At 44.5% G+C, this 22,769-nt stretch overlaps 1 protein-coding gene across 6 annotated transcripts in view; it reads right to left on the bottom strand.

The window, feature by feature from the left end:
* ARHGAP40 (Rho GTPase activating protein 40) overlaps positions 1-22,769 on the bottom strand; it is a 44,498-nt gene that overhangs the window by 18,850 nt on the left and 2,879 nt on the right. For 3 of the 6 annotated variants that reach the window (XM_069807050.1, XM_069807043.1, XM_069807064.1), the window contains one exon: positions 1,090-1,292. In XM_069807050.1, coding sequence (XP_069663151.1) covers positions 1,090-1,270 — 181 coding nt within the window. In that variant the 5' untranslated portion in view covers positions 1,271-1,292. Of the gene's footprint in view, positions 1-1,089; positions 1,293-10,620; positions 10,866-22,769 lie in introns of those variants that run through there. The other 3 variants (XM_069807039.1, XM_069807033.1, XM_069807054.1) reach the window with 3 other exon arrangements.

Raw genomic sequence — 22,769 nt, 5'->3', positions numbered from 1 at the left:
GTCACTCTTGCATCTCTTCCAGTTCTAAAAACCAAACTTACATCCTTTATGTAGGGACACTAAAATCAGACCTTACTGTTTACTGTGTCTTGCCTACTATGGCAGATACGGATGATGATCTTTCCACTCCACTCTCCAGAGCCTCTCCATGCACCCAGGAGAGCTATTTACCCTTCCCAAGCACGGCGGCACACTGGGACTTTCACTCAAACATTTCCCCACTACACACATGGATCCTTCTCAATATCAGGCTGGCACAACAGCTGCAGGCTGTACAGGCTGCAAACCCCACCATTCAAGAGGATGTACAGCCAGCTAAATCACATTCTTCAAAACGGACCAAGGAAACGTATGATCCCAATCTGCAGGATCGCTGGCTGCTTATCACAGTTTATCATCCCTCCAACAGCCCAGGATATTGTACCTCCCACGCCAAAAGGCTATCGGTCCAAGTTCCAGTTATTCCAAAATACTGGATAACATCAGTGCTACAGAAATCCCACTAGAAACACCCCATGCACATGAAGCGGTCTTCAAAAGAAAGAAAGGGGGAGGAAAAAAAAGGAGGTATATAAGAAAAACCTTGTGTGGATGGACTCAAGTCATTCTGGATGTTTATTATGGTTTCTTGAATAGTGAATCAGAGGGAGAAAAGCCTGCCTTCCACAAAAGCAGCTCTCATAAAAGCCACTGTGATGAACTCAGAACCACGTACACAAACAAGCCTTCCAAAACACCATCAGCTATCACAGTGTGTTTACCGTACAGCCACCTGCACGGGGAGTGAGAGCCCCCACACTTAGTGGGGGGCTGTCTGAAAAAATCTGGAGCCTTGAATGTACTCCTGACTGACCTTTAGAGTCAGCTTTGTTTCAGAAGCTGAAACCAGGCCAGGCCAGCACTCCACTTCTGCAGGGTATTATCCATCACCCAATGAAAAAAAAAAAAAAAAAAAAAAAATGTATCTTTGATTTGACCAGTAATATTCTAACCGTATTGCAACATGCTTCTAAATCATTCAGGTTCATAAGCAAATTTTCTAAGACATTCATCTTCCTCCCCTTGCTCCCAACATTTTTGGCAACCTACCCTCTTGTGTTTTGACATCTGCAAGGCTGCATTCCTCTTGTTCGGCTTCAGCGCTCTGTTTAATGTTCTCTACTTCCAGCCAAAAACTGTCCATTGACAAGTTGTCCAAAGACTCTAGCCTGGAATTCGTGCCCTCTGACACCGGAGATGCCAAAGGACTCTTCAGAGGAAGCTTGCTCATTTTGCAAGGGCAATTTCTGGTACTGGGAGAGGAAGAGATAAGGAGAGAGAGATTAAACTACACATTCAAATATGGCATGCACAATACATCGGTCTTCATTGATTAATGACTGCAGTAAAAGCCAAACAGAGGTTAAGTGCTAGACTTCCTTTGGCTCGTGTTTAGCAATAACAGACAAGGTTGGGATCAAACCCCCCGGAGTAGGGGAAAACCTGCTGTCCAAACATGTGAGAGGACACAGTGTGACACAGGTTTTCTGACGCTGTCCTTCCAGTGACCTCTGAGACACCACCTACCACTCCTGCCCTTGCTTCCAAGACTCCCCTGAAAACTTGCACAGATACCCTCGACATTCACAGACGACCAAGATGTTTCAAACGTGGTGCACGTGTGCTCTGATTATCCAGCGTGCACAGCAAGTCCGACGACTCCCAGCCACAGCAGACTGAACCCAGTAGGTTGTCCTCCATATGCAAAAACTGGCACAGCTCTGCCTCCTGCACTTCAGCTCATGCAATAAACAACTCGGATGTCTGAGGCCCTCTTTTCCTGCCTAGACCAGGTTTTTCCTCTGTGAAACAGCACAAGTGTCCTGGGAAACCCAAACATACAGAATTTTCTTACCACCCTGTTGATTAATTCATGGGTGGCCAAAGTCCCAGACTGGCCTCGTTCAGCTTTCAACCTCTCTGCAGAAAGTGGTGAGGTTCTCATCAGTTCATAAAATAATACCTCACCTAAAATGAATTTTAATTCACTTCAAAGAGTTGCAAGCTGTTTAAACCCTGCTGTATATGTCTTTCAAAGACTTAAAAAAAAGGGATAAGTGGAACCTACTTGTGAAAACACCTCAGTGGTTCAACTTGGGAATACAAAATTAAAGAGACTGCACACTATGCTAACTCTGGAGGGTTTGAAACACACCTGTGAACAGCCACCACCACCAAAATCAGATCGCAATTGCTTTCTAGTCTCACAACAAGAAAAACGCAGATCAAGTCTGTGCCTTGAAAACCATGACAACAAAACAACCACCAAATGCGATTTAGCCTCCCAGCTCCGGAAGGACTTAGAAAGTTATAGATGGCAAAATATCTGGAAAGTTTTAGTTCCTTTCATTCCAGAAAGCCATTATTAGCAGTTCTGGCATTAACTTGCTTCTGTTGTAAGAAACATTTCAAGTCATAAATTTGAAGATCTACCAACCAAGAGCCCTATGTTGTAGGATATTCTGCACTTCTATTTACACATGTGCATGCATATTATGCTCATACCTTTTTCTAACATGCACATAGGCAGCCCTTCTTCTCTAAAGGTCAGAACTCAAGCAATAACCATCATTCTGGGAACATCTGGAGCCAGCGACAGCATTGAGAACAAGAATAAGAAGGTTTTTGTTTGTTTGTTTTACAGGAACACAGAAGTGAAAGATTGAAAAGAGCTATTACGCCACCCAGCCCACCTCTGACAAAGGCAGAGGTGATCAGCTTGTTTAGTACCCATCCCTGCCTTTCCCACTCCCCTTTCCTACTCCTGGATACCCAAATAGCAGGCCTCCAGTTGAGATGCCACTTTATAGTCTCATAGAGTACTTAAATAGTCAATCTAAGATTAAAAAAAAAGTATTTTTTTTACCTTCATAGTTCACGCCCATCTCTCTCAGTTCTACTACAGCTACCATCCCAAATCATTATTTCCCCTTTCAACTTTTTATTTGTATCTTTACCCATTAGGAGTTAAAAATTTAGATCACATCCCTCACATTAACTCTTCATCTTAGTACTCCTCTCCGTTTTCTCACATTTGCTGACAGCCATCTTGTAAGAGGATGAGATTTAAACAAAGCCACCTTGCTAACATCAAAACGACTGTTTAATACCTTACCGTGATATCTCGCTAGAATTCTATTACAAGCCAGTTAATAGAAATCATCACTTGCAACATGAAGGTAACTAGAAGGAGGATTTTAGATTATCTTGAGTGACTTGGGTTTGGCGGTATGAGTGCCAGAAATACTGGCAGCCGAACTTGCACTAAAGAGCAGTTCTCCCAATGCACAACTCTACACAGGCTGAGGAACCATCTCACAGGCTCCCCTAATGGCTCTGCTGAAGGCACTCAGCAGGCACACAACCACTCTTCTTGCCCTAAGTTACTGCCCCATACTACCATAGGATCTAGGTTATACAGATCAAAGCAGTTAGAGCCAGCTCATCTAACATTCCAGAAATCTCCATGGATTCACAACAAAACAGAATTTAGGTTTGCAGATCCAGCAGAACCTACCCTAGACCCAAGCAGCAGCTTGCACCCAGTACATATGCTCTGGGGCCAGCCTGTGTCACATATGACAGTCCCTTCTCCACACCTGCCACAGGAAAACCCACAAAATTTTAAGCCAGTGTAAATACAGTCTTCAGCTCTTTCAAAAGGGTGACTCTTGACTTGGATGTTCTGCATGGCATACCCAGATTCCAGATCCTGAATGCAAGTTTTAGTCTGGGAGATACTACGACCAAGTGGAGTAATACTCATCTACGGCATTAGGACATATTCCTGGTGCGCATCTGAGAAGTGTCACAACATCCTTACAGTCCAGGTTTCAGGCTATAGCCTTGCCAGCAGCTGGTTTTGGTCTACCGGCACCTTCAGTCCATATCAAAACAACAAAATTCTGGTGCAAGGATACAGTTTTGCCAGACAACAGCGAACTGCTGTACCCCTATCCCACTCTGACTCATGCTTCTATATCACCCGCAGTTATTTTGCTTCCTTCCACAGCTGGAAATACAGATGACCTAGTAGTGCTTGCACCAAAAAGCACCACCACCAGTCACACTATATGCCTACTCTAGGAGAGCCGTATTTGAACAACGTGTGTGTCAAACAGCCCGAAAGCCATCCTAACTTTTTATCTCAACAACCCTATGGACTGATGCACTAAACTCTGTTTCACCAAGGTTCAGGATGCCAATGTCACATAGCAGCTCTACACAGCAGCAGCAGGATCCAAGGCCCAGCTCTAGAAGTCCTAAGCTAGCGCTGCTGTTCCTGTCTCACAGGATAACACCAAAGCAGAGTCAGGCCTGTAAATTTAGAAAATGCTTTATTTTCTGGTCTAAATATTTCTTTTCTTGAACATAGTGCACAGTGCTTTACAAATCCAACTACCCAGGTGGAAGGTTAATTTTAGATTCAGTGCACCTAAAAGATTGTTCTTCCTCATTGCATTCCCAAGTCAATGGAGGGCAACCTGTGACGTACATATAAACATAGCAACAGTTTAGATTGAAAGTGTAGATTCTTGGCTTGAAATGTTAATTGCTCAGTTGCAACTGGGCAAAGAGTAGGCGGAATAATCAAGTTCACTCGGTTGCACTACTAACCTATCAAAAAGCTTAAGATTATAAAGTTTTAAAAATTAACCCAACAAAAAGCAAACTGGCAGAAAGCTCTAGTTCAGGACAACCTGGCTCTGTGGAAAGACTGACCATCCTCATGCAACTTTCTCCTCTTGTTAAGAGCAGAGCCAGTTTTAATGGGGCTTGAGATTCATTCAGCTGACTTGCCTAACACCTTCAGTCTAACCCTGACTTAACAGTATTAATAACACAGAAATTAGACTGGCACGGACCTTATACAGTTCATTTTCTTATTATTTCTTCTACAAACCCCTTCCGTGTAGCACTGGTAGCCCTTAGCAAGATCTGTGTGCCTGCCTAGTGCTGACCCTGAGTGATGGTGGCTCACCGATCCTGGGCTAGAATATGCAGTCTCAGAGTAGTTTTTGATCTGTTCCTAGATAATGTCAACACACGGCAAATATATTGCAAACACTCATGCAACTCTTGGCCCTCTTGAATATCAAAATAAAATAAACACCGTTGCTATGCATTTGTTCATTCCAGGCTTGAATCATTCCCATCAGAGAGCGTCTCAAAGGATCTGTAGCTGCCTAGACTACTTCACTGCTTGCTCAACGTCCTTCCCTCATTGAAATACCTCTCTAGCAGATGAATAAAGAAGTTCCTTCTCAAACATTTCAAACAGAACAGGAGGTGACAAGTGTAAGCCAAGAAAATGGAATTCCTTTAATACTGTTTCCAGAAAAAATAAGATGAGAAAAAGGCAACAAGAACAGAAGAATTAAGTTATACGAGGCAGTTCGTCCACACAACAAGCACATAGCTTTTAAAGACATTTCTGGAGCAAGCACAAAGGCACATATGAAACAAAGAAACAGATGGAAGGAGTCTGAATTAACCTCAAGGGCAAGTTAGGAGCAGCACACCAAGTCACAGCATCATAGCAATTCAGACCACTAGCATGAAACACAAGTTCTCTTGAAAGAAAAAAAGAAAAGTGAGAAATTATTCTATCAACTGCTTGCAGTATTTTGACAGATAAAGACACTAAGTTAGAGAACAAAAATACGTTAGCATCACAGCACACATACATCTTACCAGTGTTCAATTTACTTCAAGGTCAAGAACAACTGATGGCTACAAAAGCACAAGATTAAAAGAAACAAACAGAGAAAAAAAAAAAAAGTCCATGCAGGAAAAAGTCCCTCTTCATGTTGCTTCTAAGTTCCTACCATAAGCAAGCAGTTTAGACGCAAATGAAGAACTGCACAGTTAATTCTGAAGAGAAAGAACCACCTTAAGATCAGCCCACCACAGTAAATACCATAATAGGTTTTCTTGTTTAAAATCATGTAGTAGGAAAAAGGCATCCAGAAACAACAGATAGGAGTATTTGAAAAACTGGAGAAAATCCTGAAGCAGTAAGTCACATACCTATAGCTATACCTATACCTATGTAAAATATGTATATATTTTGCTTACTGAAAGTATTGGAAGTTTAAACCTCAATGTTTCAAAGATATCAATGCTAATATAAGAACAGGTCCCTGTATGGAAGAAGGCAATCTACTTATTATCAAAATCGTAGATGAAATGTGCATAATCAGCTATTTCATTCTGACACGCAGAATTACACAAAACACTATTCCCAACACAGATAACAAATTTATCCAGAAGATGCCTTGTGGACAAAAGCTCCACAAGTTTTCTACCAAAGGTCTAAATCAAAAGAAAGCTCACTGCAAATCTTTAAAGCATGGCTTTGCTACCCTTACAATCTCCCAAATTTTGTACACGAAGTACAACCACCACAGACTACCAATTCCTCCTTTCTCCCCATAACAAGCAACAAAAAAGCACAACTGAAGTTTACTCTTAGGAGAAAATGAAAAGCACACGGCTGGTTCATATTCCTTGGATCAGACCATAAAAAAAGCATAGACTGACTAATTATCAAATTACTGTGGCAGCAATGAACGGCAACTTACCCGATATACTCTTACCATGCTTTACTTTCTCTAGCTTAACTAAACCAAAGCAGCTGAAGAGCCAGAATTAAAGCAATCTTAGAAGCAGGCTGCCACTGCTGACGTACATCTCTGTATATCTCTCACCATAGGGGATTTGCTTATATACCTAGTAGTTTCGCTGAGAGCATCCCCATGAGAAGTTACAGTGCCTTTAGCCCAGGCTATTTTATGTAGCACTGCTGCCAACCGCCACTTATGTTCACATTAATGCATTTTATCGAGGACTTTGCACCCATGGGACGGCACACTTGAAGGTCTGTCTCTATAGCACCAGCAAGAATAGCTAAGATGTCACTACTACAATTTGCTAATAAAATTACAGCTTGTTTTCAGTAACATAGCAATCAGTTCATCAAGATCTTCCATTATGCAAGCAGCTTGGGGAGCAGCGTCATTTAAGGTTGTTTTGAAGAAGCCTGTTCTGCAAGTGATAAAGAGGACATACCAGATAGCTCTGCATGCGCTGAGTAATTCGTACAAGCTCCAGCTTTCCCCCACTCCAACAACAACAAGGCACTCCCCAGCTCCTGTCCTGGCATTCCTAGTGACACCAGAAAGACAAACCAGCGATCCTTTGCCCAGTGCTATGTGGAGTGAAAGACCTGAATCCTGATGCTTGTGTGTAACACGCTACTTTAGCTTAGCACCTCCATCGCTTTCTGTGCTGGACCCAAACTCCAGAAGCTACCTCAACCACAGCACTGGGAGTTTTAAATAAAGCATAGGTTATAATTTGCCAGACAATAAGCGTTTCTATCAAAGTATTTAAGGGCAAAGACACTCCATCTCAACATCTGTGTCTCAGGCCTTCAGCTGGAATAGATTTGTCTCCACTCTCTCTATTAAGAGTCTAATAAGCAAGCTAAGGAATAGCAAAAGTTGCCTGTAATTACAGATCCGCCTGGAGGTGTCTCAGACCGAAACTCAGAGCAGAACAAACACCGGATTGATAAGCCCATGCAGATACAGCCAAATTAAAAATATTCAAAGCCATGTTTAGTTTAGTCTATTAGCTGGGTGTCTGTCCCATCATGCTAGAGTTTGTTTTGGCCTCAGAAGACATAAGCCATGCTCTCTGTATGTGTTTTATTGTTCCACTGTAAGGTCACTGCAGACGAGCCCGTTGTTCACTTTCCCTGCATTAGCACGGTAAGCCAAACAGGAAAGGGCTTTCATTGACATGGAAATCCGGCTGCGAGAAAGGGGTACCTGGCCAAAACAAAGCTTTAGGAGTGCTGCGATCTTTAATGGAATTATGAATTCATAAGCCTGATCTACCCGATGATTCTATGAGAATCGTTAATTAAAAGGTGGCATTCTCACCCCTACTTCCATCTTCACAAGCTCCACTGAATCCACGTTCATCTAAACACACAAGCAGCTTTGTCTGTCCAGCAGCCACAAAGATCCAGTCTGCCATTCAAGTTCCACCTATCAGCACGACAGCAGGCTGCCAAAACCCGCAGACCAGTCAGCGTGGGGCTGCAACACCCGCAGACCAGTCAGCGTGGGGCTGCAACACCCGCAGACCAGTCAGCGTGGGGCTGCAACACCCGCAGACCAGTCAGCGTGGGGCTGCAGGCAGGAGCTTCCCCATACTTGTTCTTACCCACTACCCCCTCGCCAGTATGGAAGCTGCCCCGGGCTCCCTCCGGCTGCCGCGAGGCTGAGCCTGTGCACGGGATTCCCACGCAGCGGCTGGCACGGACTGACTGCCGGTAGTGACTTGGCTGTCACAGCCCTGTAGCACACACTGCCAGGGATTTTGCCGAGGCCAGAATGAGTCAATACCTCCCAGTTACTAAACGCATCCTCAAAACACGCTACCGCTACGTCAGACAAGATGCCCTTACTTTATTTCCATCACTGCTGTGACTTCAGGTGAGATGTTGAAGCTCTGTACACCTCAGCTGCCCAGCTTCGGGACAAAGGGGGTGAGGGACCACAGGGCTTTCAGAGGAAAGACTGCTAGTGTTTGAATCCTTTACAAAAAGGCTGTGAATTTATTTTTTGTGTGATCGCTCATTAATGCAAAGGCTTTTTAGAAAAGCATAGATTCACACACACTGAATATTTGTCCTAAAAGTTCTTCCATGTTGAACTTAGAGTAAATCGGGATGATAGAACTCATTCTCATTTCTTCTTGTGGCCCATTCTACCAGCTGTACCTACACCACAGCAGAGAATGAGTAATTATAAGTTGTTGCTCAGACATATGGGAACAGGCAAGAGACTTCGAAGAGGTCACAGGAGTAACCTGCTGACGAGCACAAAGTAAGGAGAGGTTGAGAGATGTGCTGGAATTCATCTATGCTTCACGCGTGAGAGGTTTAGGGATGCAGGAAGACAGGAAGGACAGTCATAAGCTTGCTTGGATTTCTCAGGTAGGAGTTACTGCACGTGAGACAAAGTGCTTGGCTATTACACTGCCCTGAAAAGCCTCCCCTTGGTTGAGATTTATAACTAATTCTATAACTAATAACAGAAGTGCTGCCCGCAAGCCCAGGGCCACCGACCCCAGCCGCGAGCCACCTCGGGTACCACAAGCTGTGCAACACCGAGAGGAGAAGCACGAGGGAGGGAAAGCTGGCTCAAAAGCTGGCTCAGCAATGGCTCTTTCCCAGCGGCGCTTTGGAGGCACGGCACCACGACTGCCGGGTAGGGCGGTAGGTGTCTTAATGGGAACCCAAGGAGCATGCCACAGTCACTGCTGCAAAAATAAACAGTCATTAAAGTCAATTAATTAGAAGACCAGGATGGCTGGCGTATCATTGCCTTATTATATAGGCATGTTTTAGGTCAATCCTAGCAGAGAGGCTTGGTTGTACATATACATATAGGATGCGTTTCACCAGCTGGCGAGGCCTGAATGAACAGATGCGAATTACCACTTGCTAAGAGTTAAAAGTTTTGGTCAAAGTTAGTGACCAAATTTGGTGTTCCTGCTGGAGCATCTCTTCAGACCTGACCACAGAGGTGTTCTGGCACCAGTACAGACACTGAAACTCAACAAACTTGTTTGGCAAAACCCATAAGTTGTTACTGAATATTTTGATTTTATCAAAGAAAGCCTGCAGTACTCAAGGTGCTAGTCTAGTTCTCTTACACATGGGTAATTTTAAAGTAATTTACCACATCATTCCTGTGTCAGTCCCCCTAAGATGACTATTAATTTTTTTTAATTTTTTTTTTTTTTTACATCTCAAATTTTGCCTGGGACCTTTTAAAATTTTCCTTTCTTGCTTCTACACACAAGGTCAAAGCCGACTAGGAAAAATAAGAAGTCAGACAGAAACATGAAAATGCGAGCTATCGTTAGAAATAAAATCACTGTGAGTACATTCACACAAAACCAACAGGTTTTAATTAGTGCAGCAGGGAAATGTTCTGAAACTTGATGCAACTTCTAAGCTGATGTAAATACACATTAGATAAAGTCTTAAGTCATTTAATGTTCAGTAAGCACACACACAGTACAGTCTTTGTCAAGCAAAGTAGTTAAATTTTCAGTTCTGTCCTTTAGTACATGTGCTTTGCATGATATTTATAAATAAGCAGTTCTTACCTTCATACAGTTCTACAAATCACTGAACAGCCCTCAAACCCCACATGCTGCCAGGGCAGCATTACCACTGAACCACAAGGAAGCACACAGTCTGCATTTTAGCCCCGCCAGGCACGCACGCACGCACCCCCAGGTCCCATTTCCACAGCTTGCTGCACACATCCCAATTACAGGGTTAATAAAAAAAAAAAGGGGGGGGGGTTTAATAGGTTTCATTTCAGGATCAAGGCAGTCAAAACACAGTTTTAAAGAGCATATTACAGCCTGCTCACCTCTAGAAATTTACCTGGTTTCCACCTACCCTCCCCCAAGTATTGCCTTGCCTTTACGCCCTGCCTTCGGGAGGAAGGAGAGCAGCGATCACCCCGTACCGCTGCACCCCACGACCACGCTCCCTACCTGCCGAGGCGGGCACAGCTGGCTGGCTCCAACACCACCCGGGGCCTGGGGATCCCACTTCTGGCCACCCTGAAGCCACACGTGCCACGCTTGTCCATGGCCAGATGGGGAGGAGAGAGGTGGTCAGTCCATCTGTGCCCCTGCACTGTCGAGCCGAGAAGCGGCTGCCGAACCTCGTGACTGATAACAAATCGCTGCTCCTCGTCACCCGCGAGGTGCCGATCGGGTGGCCGTGAGCATCCTCTCCTCCCTCCCCGCATCCACCCACCGGGGCGGACCGAGCAGAAGCGACGGTAAATCCACTTGCGTCTTCAAGGCAGCAGTGCCCAAGGCTGAGCCACCCACGCCTGGGACGCGGGCTGAAGGACACAGCCCACGGGCAGCATCCAGCGCTCAGAGTAAGCAGAAAAGAGCAAGGAGTTATTTCCAAGCCCGGCTGAAGCTGAGGCTTGCTAAACATTAACTCAAGCCCCAGCCGTGTGAAAAAGTAACTCCCAAAAGCAGCGTTAGGAAGGAGGAGTCAAACAGCGTATTCGGTCTTCAAAATTTTACTTCTCTGAAGTAAGAGAACATCAAGAAAAGCACAGAATATCTCCCTGGGGACTCAGGAGGAGCAGCAAAACACCCAAGCGCTTATTAAAAAAGCAAATTCAGCGTTTCCTGCCCTAGCTGAGGAGTGAGTAAATCCCAGATGGATGTAAGACACTGGTGTTGAAAGAGCAGCATAAGCCCGAAACACCCACAGAGAATATTTTGCAAGATCCAGATCCTTCCTTAAAATCTCATCAACAAGAAACACACAAGCAAGCAAAGGGTTAAAGCAGATTCCCCAGAGCCATCCCGAACAGGTTTTGTCCTTTCCTTATTCTCTCCACCAAACCTCCTTCCACAGTGTTTCTGTAATTTCCCTTTCTTCTAGCATTTACTATTCATAATCCCAAAGTTAAAGGGACAACAAGTCATTTATTTAAAGTTTCCTTAACGAAGGCACGCAAAGCTTGTCCAGCACAAGTAATAACCCTGCTCCGTGTTTCCAATATTCCCAGTAAGGCTGGGTCTATGGCTTAGCCTGCTTTGCCTCCAACAGCTCAAAGGCCAGCAGCAGCTATTTTAAAGACAACCCCTCATAAAAGCATGCAAAGAGGCTGTCTCAGTTTTGTTCCTTACACATTAACACAGCTATTTTTCCAGCCACAGCTTTAGTCAAGCTGCTTTAACCCCACCTTGTGAACATGCAGCCGATCTGCTGCAGAAGGAACGCTGCCCAGCCCCCCGAGGCAGGCGGAGGGAGGATATTTGGTCTGGGATGCTTACAACTCCCCACGCCAAGTATGCAAAAACATTAATGGGAATCTTTCCCCCCTCTCTTTTTTTCTCCTTACCCCCAATTCCTGCAAAATGTTATTCCTCCCCCCAGAATTTTAGACACTGTGAAGCAAACCAAGAAGACACTGAGAAGGAGGCACCCCACTGAAGGTGGGTCCTTCTCCAGGTAACGGAACATGCCTCTGGGAAAGCCCCTGTGTACAGCTGGAGTTAGAGCTGGCCTCCCCTGGATCGCTCCTGCTCCCAGTAAAATCACAGGCCTTGCACATACATTGTGTGTTATATTTCTTATTTAGCTTATTCACTACAAGTGGTTCTAACGAGAATCATAAGGGATCAAATTCAAAACTCAGGTTACCCATATAGCTCCTCCTCCATCAGCTCCAAACCAAGACAAATTGCAGAACGTACCTGCTTGTGAAATTCAGTTATAACCAAAGCCCATCCACGAGCCACAGCTTTTACAACAGCACCGGATTATACATAGGGGGCATATTATCATAGAATGGTTTGGGTTGGAAGGGACCTTACAGATCATCCAGTTCCAACCCCCCTGCCATGGGCAGGGACACCTTCCACTAGACCAGGCTGCTCCAAGCCCCATCCAACCTGGCCTCGAACACTGCCAGGGATGGGGCATCCACAGCCTCACCGGGCAACCTGCTCCAGTGCCTCACCACCCTCACAGTGAAGAACTTCTTCCTAATATCTAATTACAAAAATTCATCCAATAATAAAGACCTCAGCAACTTGTAAGAAGCAAATCAAAACAATTCTGATGCTTTTATTCAGGTACACAGACAATGATTGCTGCAAAGCTACATCGGGCAGAAGCATACACCATCATATGTGACCACACAAACTGCCCAGGGTTTGAGACATGGGAGGGTAGAGCAAGGAGGGACAAAAAAAAAAAAAAAAAAAAAAAAAAAAAATCTATGAGAGGATATGTAGCTGCTTTAAGCTTCGCTGTTTTTACAAACTCAGGAAAGCATTATTTCTCCCCGGGAAGCACCCAGCCTTTCCAAAAGGCTTCCCACTAAGCACACCTTGCCCTGACGCAAGTGGTTGGGTTTCGGGCCATTCCTTCTCCTGTACGGAAAAGCACATTGAAGCTGCTAGTACTGCAAGTAGCTGGGCACAACAGCCCACAACTACTTTTCTCTCTCAGCTACGTTCCTCCTCACTACATTTCTTTTAATAACTTCAGCCAGCTGCTTGTCCTTTTTGACTGGCCGATTTTCAGACAGACAGGCTGCTAGTCACTTGTACAGGCAAGCTTCATTGTCACAGATTTCTAACACAGCAGTAATAACGTAGGCAGGCTTGTTGCACAACTGGGGAGAATTTAAAGCATCCAGAATGAAAACAGAATTCTTTAATAGTACATGCAGCTTTGAATACTTATATAAAGCAGTACACAAGTGTTACTGAAAATTTAAGATCTCTGTGGATAATAACAGCTGCACTACCATCTACAGCCTTTCACATATTCACTCCTGTCTGGACTTTGGTTATTCATGGCATTTGAGAGGAATAATCAGCAAGTTTATTTCCTAGCTTGTGAGAAAAGAGGTGGAGGAATAGGACACAAAGCCAACTGAGTCTGCATTTTCAGACAGAGTGAATCAGGATAAATATTCCAACTCTCATTCCGAGCTCTCCAGCATGTTTCATGCTCCATGACAGTCTTTCTGGCATCATCAGAGATGAGCCAAGCTCACTAGGACAAGATCATTTGGCTCACAGGAGCTGAATCTTACTCAAATATGGAGACAAATGGACATACCAATGCTCTCAGCAGCCAATTAGTTCAAATGAATCACCGGTCCAGACCCAACACTGTTATGGTTGCAGCTTTAGTGCATGAGTTATTTCTGAAGGTATCTACATGTCCTGCCAAACTGACATGACTTGGCTCGCTCAGTAAACCCAATTTTTTCAGGACCAAAAAGGAGGGGGGAAAACATCCGACATGCTTTTGGATAATTGGGAATTTCAGCTGGGCAAAGCACATGCAGACTGGAGACCTGAAGACTAGAGGAATCCTCTGCCAGACCACAGGGACCCCACCAGCCTCGGAGACCTGCCTCTGAACACTGCCTGACTGTCGTGGTTTAACCCCAGCCAGCAACTAAGCACCACGCAGCCGCTCACTCACTCCCCCCCCGTCCAGTGGGATGGGGGAGAAAATCAGGAAAAGAAGTAAAACTCCTGGGTTGAGATAAGAACAATTTAATAGAACAGAAAAGAAGAAACTAATAATGATAATGATAACACTAATATAATGACAACAGTAGTAATAAAGGATTGGAATGTACAAATGATGCGCAGGGCAATTGCTCACCACCCGCCAACCGACACCCAGCCAGTCCCCGAGCGGCGATTCCCTGCCCCCCCACTTCCCTGTTCCTAAACTAGATGGGACGTCCCATGGTATGGAATACACTGTTGGCCAGTTTGGGTCAGGTGCCCTGGCTGGGCATGAGAAGCTGAAAAATCCTTGACTCTAGTCTAAACACTACTGAGCAACAACTGAAAACATCAGTGTTATCAACATTCTTCACATACTGAACTCAAAACATAGCACTGTACCAGCTACTAGGAAGACAGTTAACTACATCCCAGCTGAAACCAGGACACTGACAGAGCTCAGCATCAGTGCCTTCAGGTCAGCTTGCACACAATGTTCACCAGCTGCATCACGAGATCTTATGGCAGCATTACATTTTTCAAAGTCGTTACCATGAAAATCAAATGCAAGTGAAAGACTGCAATATGAAGGAGAGCAGAAAAACCTGAATGTAGCTGAAATCCCTAACACACAAGTCTTTTTTTTTTTCCTCCAGCAGGTGTATTTTTAGAGAGTGCATAATATTAGAAAAGCTTGAAAATAATTTATCTCCCCTCCACTCGGTCACATATCAGGAAAACCCGCAAGTAGCGTTACCTAGCCATCACGTGGACGCATTAAGATTAAGAGATTATTACTGTTTCTGGAGTCACCGAGGCGGTGAGATCATCCAAGTCCCAGCCCGTTCCCAGTCTGCCAGGGAGGCAGCACCCAGGCCGTGGCCTGGGGCGAAGCGCTACGTGGCGATCACGCCTGGCTAACAGGCATCGGCTCCCAGCAGCCGGCCCCGCAACCCCGGCTGGCTCTGCTCTGCCCCGAGCTGGGAGATCAAACGAGCATCCCTCGGCTCCACAGCTGCCAAGAAACAACCGCAGCAACACGCAGACCCTACGAAGTGCTTCCGATCGTGACTTTACTGCGCGAGACGAGACCCGATTTGTCATCCTCCTGGGACAGATACAGGCATGCCCATGGGAGCTGGGGTACCAACCCAGCGCAACTGGAGAGGTAAAGCATCACCATCCCTGACCGCCCGGCATCACCCCCTCGACCCTCCCTGCTCTACCCACACTTAGGGTGGCTCAGGCGCGACGATGAACGGCCAGACCCTCCTTACTGTAAAACCCAACCTGCCTGCAGCCACAAGCTGTACGTCAGAGCACGCAACCTTTGCTGCACTTTAAATGCTTTACTGCACCCAGGAGTTGTGACAAACGGAGGATTAGTACTTCAGGTGGGGGACAAACAGTGAGAACAGATGCTTCCTAAGCTGAGATGGTTTGCATGCAGATGGCTATTAGTCTCACATTTAAGAAAAAAGAAAGAAACACAGGGCGAAGGAGGAACCCCTGGCATCCTGCGAGATGCAATGCTGTAGCAGAGCGGGACTAGCCGGCTGGCGGCCAAAGCCAGAGCCACTTCATCACCTTACTGCCAGAAGTAGCAACTCTGGGCAGAGATCTCCACCAGGCGCGGGGCAGTGGTTGGACACATGACTGCCTCCAGCTGCCCACCCTGTTTGACGATGTCGTGGCTTGGGAGAGTGAAGGAGAAGGAAAAAAATCATACGCTCTTTAGGCACAGATATATATTTAGATAAGCGAACTGCAAAGTTGCTTAAACCTAATTACTACTGTAAATGTAATTTAAACCACCCAAAACATTTCCACTGCTCAAGGAAGAGCTGTAACAATGGGAGGAAGTGCTAAGACACAGCAGCTATTCTTAATGCACAAAAACACTTATTCTGATGAATACCCAAGACTTACTAATTTAAATTGAGTATGTTTCTGCCTCCTGCGCATTTTCAGACTGTATAAAATTAGAAGTCTTAGCGGGTTTCTGAGGATGACCTTGTTTAGCTCCCTATTCAAACACGTGCCTGACATCTACCAGGTGCTGTGCCTTGCAAAAACCCTATCTTTCTTGATGGACACTCAAGGCAGAAAGAAGTGACAGGCACCAGATTAATAACCACCAAGCTGCTTGTTCACTTCTTTCAAACACAGGGATTTATTATCACTGCAACCAGCTGACAAAGTGCTACACATCATTTCTAAGGTGTGACAGAAGAGAGGCAGAGGGGACAAAGGATCAGCAGTCAGGTCCCTCCCCAGCTGCAATGAGTAACCACCATCTCATACCAGCCCAGCCGTGTCAGTCGAGCTCATGCAGGACTGGAGTCCACGTAGCAGAGCTTGCCCCCAGCACCACCTTCACGGAGGTCTTGCACCTCCTTAATTTTCATAGAAAAAAATATGCAAGAGCTCAAATTCCCAAAGCTCACCTCCCAGCCCATTTCACAAACCTCATTTTGATTTTTGCAAGTTGGATTTTCTGTTCCCTTCTGGGAAATGGATGGGGCAACAGAGCTACAAATAGGAAGAGTGACAGAAATGGACTGTCTTACTCTGCTGCCCCAGATCTCAGCCCAAAGATGTGATAGATTAGGTTGTCATCTTGTTTATTTCCTGAACCATAATCACAAGCAGCGGGATGGGCTCCATGGGCTGAACTCACCGTGAGTCAGTGCGTTTTCGGGCATCCCATAGGAGTTACTGCCCAAAGAATGCCAAACATCCACTCCTGAAAGAGAAGTCACGTACACAGCATGGCCCCACAAGCAGTGCAGAGCAAATGGTTCAGAACTACCAAGGTTATGAGACAGCTAAACAATAGCTACTGATAGTTTGACTCAGATAAGCTAGAGTTTTAGCAAGGATGGTAAGACAAGGGGAGGAGAAAAGTGGGAGTGACCTGATCATAGCTACAGAACTACGCTATTTATTAAAAGTGAAACACCTAAAGACCAGTGTGGACTAAGTACAAATGCCGTTTTCAAAGCAATGTCTTGTTTAGGGGTGGGGGGTTGGTAGATTTTAGTATCTTATAGTTTTAAAGATCTCCTCAGAAGTTTTTATATTGGGTCACACTAGCTGAAACTACTTCAGAGATTAGGCTGGAACCCCCTCTGTGTTATTGAAGCTTGTCTTGTTGAATGATTACAATAAAAAATAAATCCACTTACCTAAATACTCCAAATTCATGATCCAGAGAAAAATACTGACCAGATAGGTCCACACACATTGTCCCTTCACACGTGAATATAGAGCATTTTCTTGGGAATGAAAGTAAATGTGCTCATTTGTGGGTAGGACAACCATCAGCCTCTGAGCAGGGGAAAAGAACAATACCCCCCTCTCAAAGACAGCAGCATTTTTACAGATCCTGATTACTCAATTATCTCCAAAGTAAAAAGAAAATTTAATATAGCCTAGTAGCAGAAGTTCTTATTTAGCAGTCAGGCAATAGTAAGTGCCAATTATTCCACTCATAAACAACAGTTGTGCTTGTACTCAAAAGTGCCATCATTTATCCTAACAGGCTTCTGTTCTACTTTGTCATCTCTTTAACAGGTCTATCAGGAGAAATCCAAACTTTTCTGTGTGTGGAGAGATTACAAATGGCACATGATTTATATTTATGGGCATTCTCTTCATTTGTCCTCTAGAAGAGAGCTGGGACAGAAACAGAACTGGGCTGCTGCTTTAAAGGCTCAGAAGTTAAAAAAAAAAGTCAGCTATCACTATTTTTGCTATGCTGGCACCCTGCTCTGAAGTCACCACACAGAGCTTGTTTGTACTAGTTTCATCTATAAACGATGCAACAGCTGGAACAAAACTGGTTGAGATGCTGAACCTGATTGCACAATACAGCTCAGGGCTCTTACAGAGCTATTAGCAGTCAAGAGTTTGTTAACTCATTAGGAGAGGGCTTCTTTTTCCAAAATATTCATGACAGAGTTTAATTACACAAATCTTCATGAAAAACAGCATCAGAAGATTACAGGCATGATCTAGGACTTAAGGGCCAATGAGGGGATGGAAGAGCTTGCTACAGACATTTCCAAACAGCTTTAGTGCAGGATTTAAAGGAAGAACACAGGGCAGGTGAGGTTAGTTGTGCAAGATCATCTCAAAGGTCGGTCAGAGACTAGAGTAGTGTCTGTAAATCCCCACGTGCTGTTTACTGTTGTATAAAACCCCACTGCTCTAACTGCAGGGCCAAAGAGGAGATCAGACATATGAAGTCTCAGGTATCAATGTCAAGTGACATTGCAAGACAGATTTTTATTCTTCAGTTTACACCCAGTGCGTAAGTTCAGAGTAACACAGTGCTATTGCAAAGGCAAAAAGAAGACAGCACATAGGTCATGCGCTGAATAAGCACAGTGAATTCAACAAGCTAAACAAGCAAAAATTCAATTCAGACTCACAGGTGAGTTGAAAACTACAGAGATTTCATAAAAGTAAATCGAAAGACATAAACACAAGCAGATAAACTATAGCAACTATGCTTTACCTCACAGCTCTAATAAGTCTGATGAACTCTTTTAACCAAACTGACATTCAGGACTGTATGTCCTAAACAACCAAACTTCCATACATTGGACATTTTCTGACACAGGCATCACTTGACTGTGGCTGCCAACTCGACTCCTGCTCAGTTTTTTGGCCCAACACACAGCTCATGCTGACACAGCTCAGCCTGATCTATGCTGGGAGCAGCACCACTAGGCTAAAGCAAGAGCTACACGTACACCAGATAAAAAGGAGAGGAGGAGATAAGACCTGCTGTCCTTGCAGCTGTACAAAAACAACTGTTGGGCAGTTTCTGATAAGACTGAAACTCTTCAGAATTAACTGGAACAACCGACAGGAATGGTAGAAACCAAACTTTCATGATGGAAGGTGTAAGTATATCACCTTACCCAAAAAGCTTTCAAGCTGACCCATCAGCATCTGTACTGCTGAGGCTCCCAGGCTTCCCACTGCAATACTGGGACACCCGCAGCTTGACTGAGGAGGAAGGATGAGCATTCTCACCATCAGCTGGGAAACCGGCTTCCTCCTAAGCATGAGAGTTAGTGAATTTGTGAATTAGTGAAGTAATGAATTAGAGAATTAACAAGTTACACCAGCCCATTGAAAGGGGACCGAGCCCTTGTTTGATTTTTACCTAATGAACACATGTAGTAAAGTTGGATTCACAGGGTGCATCCTCCTCTAACTTTGAGAGGTCCAAATGAACCATGAAACTTGACTCAGTACTATTGTCAGAAAAAGTACTCATAGAGGGTTAAATGATATTCATAGATCCCCAGCTAGCAACCAAGCAGCAGCTTCTTGACCTTTACAAAGACTAGTTTTTCTTCGCCATCTGCTTTGTTGACACTTACAATGAGGTAATGCTAATCCATTACAAAATTGCACAAACCTCACTAGCAGAGTTCACAGGAAAGCCTTAAAGAAGCAATTCCTTCGTCCTACTTATAGATTTGCCCGTTTTCTTCCAGCTAACACATCACTGCAGCTAGAATAAGCTTTCCAAAAAGCCATTCTCCAAAAAGCTTTTTCCACAATGCGTGCTGGTATTTAATAAAGCCTTGAATTCTCCCAGCTGACCTGGCAGCTCTGTGCTTGCTCCAAACTCTTCCTGGCCTGCAAACATCCGGCAGCTTCGTGCCTGCTTTACGCTGGCCAAGAGAGCGTAGGAAGCACGAAGTGAATGAACTCTGAAACTCTTGGATTAGGGATATCGTTAGGACTGCTCCCAGGAGGTATCCTTCCTCTCCTGTTAATCAAAGGAAATACTGCATCTAAATACAGCTGTTACCTTTATCTACTTTTACCTTTCTTATGCACAAGCTGGAGTGAGTCCAGGATTCTGGAATATTTGACCAAAACAACGGTATCTCAGATCAGCTGCAGGGATGTATATATTGCAGCCTCATGTCTGCCTTCCGCTATGAGGCATGCAAGGATTTCCTTCCACTGTGTTAGCCCTGCTGTTTTCAAACATTAACATTGTCTGAGCTTTACCTTGACCGAGAAAAACAACTTTCATCAGCAAAGCTGTATTTATTCCTTGCCTAAAGAGGATATCCTTCCAGTTCCATTATATATTGGCCACCTGCTATGGACCTTGCAAGAGTTACAGGCTCCTGTTCACTCAAGAGTCTACACACACCCTCAAGGCAAGAAATACCGCTTTCGTTTCCAGTGTCGGTCACTTGCTTAGGGTTGTCAGGAGTATGATCAAGCAGGAGAAATAGGGGTTCAAGCACTGGCAGCATGCTCAATTGTGTACATACAGAGACACCGAGAAATCCGAGCTCCCAGGACTCCAGCATAACTGTTTATTTGGCAGCAGTGGTGAAAAAGTTTTGAGCGCAGTTGAATGGCAACCACCATCAGCAAGACAGCCTCATGCACAAGCTTCAGAGCCAAAACACAGAAGTCATCTTCCCAAACCAGCAGTGCTACAGAACAGCCCTTCAGATGCCCCACTACCCCAACATGCAGGCTTCCTTTCCTTGTGTGTATGCTCTCCACATCCACCGCAGGCTAAGCCCAGCGAAGGTTCACCAAGAACTGAAGATTAAGGAAAAATACACCTGTTAAGCCACCTCCTCCGGGAAACAGGCACTTAACTGACCTCAACTAATTCAGAAATAACACCCTTCAGAGAGAAGAGCGCAGAGGCAAGGGAGTGAAGAGTACTCTGCATTTGTGCCTTTCCCCTGTTTCTTAGTTACAACGATGTCTCTCCCATGCTTCATTATGTGACCCAGGGAGGGATAACTGAGAAGTATAAAATGGTAACTCTTGGTCAGGAGCCTCCTGTCACTGTTTCATCAGTGCACAGCCCGCCTGCTACGCTACCACTGAACCATCAGTGTATAACGGTCGAGCAGGCTCTTGCCACTGCCCTCACCTCCTTGGCAGTCCCTTCCCAAAATACACGACAGCAACATGTGTCGGTACCAACATCCGCTGCTAACAGTCATCATCCTAGGAGGAGCCTTCTATAAAAGGGCAAAACAGGACAAAGGGATAAATACATTAGTGCCACAAAATCAACAAACGCACTACAAGTGTGCTTGGGTCTCAGCCAAGCTGTTTACTGAAACACTGAGGTCTCGACTGTATGTTGCACTCCGTGTCATTTCCTACGCTCAGGCTCCACCATACGATGGCAGCGTGTATGTTCACATGGCCATCTCACAGATCATAAGCCACAGTATTCAATTCAAGTAGCCAGGGACATTGCAAGTTGTCATAGATGGACAAAATTACATATCATGTAAAAACTAAACAACTCTCAGACAACTAGTGAATTAATAACAGGCTTGCTAGACATTATGCAAGAAGATTCAAGGGTCCTGAAACTTCTCCCTCTAAAAATTTAAAAAGACATGAAAAAAAGGACCAGAGTATTGTTTATTTTAAAAGGTCCCCCAGTGAGGGTTGCCCTATTATTTTTCTGTATGACAACAGCAAAGTTCCCTTCATACATAGCTAGCACACAGGATTTAGTGAGAAAGATCCTCATTTTCACAAGAGACCCAAATTTTTGCAGACAGCTCAACAGTCCCAGCACTAGCAGCCCTGGGGCTGATGGAATAAGCTATGCAGATGGAAACAATTATTTAGGAGGGGAAGGACTCCTGCATGCATGGAGCAACATCTCACTAAAACTGAAGCCTCCCACCGACACATTCCAGACTCTTAGAGTCATCTACTTTGGGGAATATGCTTTAAGCTACATCAGCTTTTGTATTTTTTTCTCCAAATTTCTTTGCAATCACCAAACATACTCGCCTGCAAACTGACCTAACGGTCTTACCAAAGAGCAACGAATACTACAAAGTATTATAAACATCTGAATCTAAAATCTATTTAGAGACCTAACTTTTCAAGCAACAAGTTCTGATTTCAGACAAGCTTTTCACTACACAACGCACCTGGAAGGACTTACTGATTAACAATGCTGCAGTGAACGACTTCTACCTAAAGTCCATGGCATAAAAAAATGAATAAATCATACAGGCCATATTTAATATGTAGAATATCAAATCAAAGTGCCTTATATAACTCAAAACCATGTTTCTTAGAAAGGAACAGAATTACAGAAAGGAATAGCACTAATTGATTAGAAATATCTAATTAAGGGTAGTCCTTTCAAGCCAGCTGCATAAAAAATATTTCATATAATATGTTGCAGGAAAAAAATAACTCCAGCAGGTTTCAATTAAGACTCATTGCCATATGGATTTTATATCTGCAGCAGGAAGGCTCAAACACCATGTCACAACTAAGACATTTTTATGTCTCCAACTGAAAGCGCTTAAACTGCTTGGAATAGAAGCATATGGGCCATAACTTCCCCAATTAAGCAAACATTTTGCTGAACTGAGAGCCTAAAAGACACACAAAGCTAGAATATACTGTATTCTCGGTCATACGTTGTAGCCTCTAACTTTTAAAGGATAAAAAAAAGCTAAGAGTGTACAGCATGTACACTTCTAACCTTTAGTGCCCTCCTCACCCAGCCAACGCAGAGGACCCCAGCGCAAGTCGCACAGTGATTCTGAACGAGGCACTAAAGGGACGGGGGG

The sequence above is a fragment of the Haliaeetus albicilla genome, chromosome 2 (genome assembly GCF_947461875.1).
Source record: "Haliaeetus albicilla chromosome 2, bHalAlb1.1, whole genome shotgun sequence".
Classification (NCBI taxonomy): Eukaryota; Metazoa; Chordata; class Aves; order Accipitriformes; family Accipitridae; genus Haliaeetus; species Haliaeetus albicilla.
Note: the sequence above shows the minus strand (reverse complement) of the source record. Positions and strands in the feature narration are given on the sequence as shown.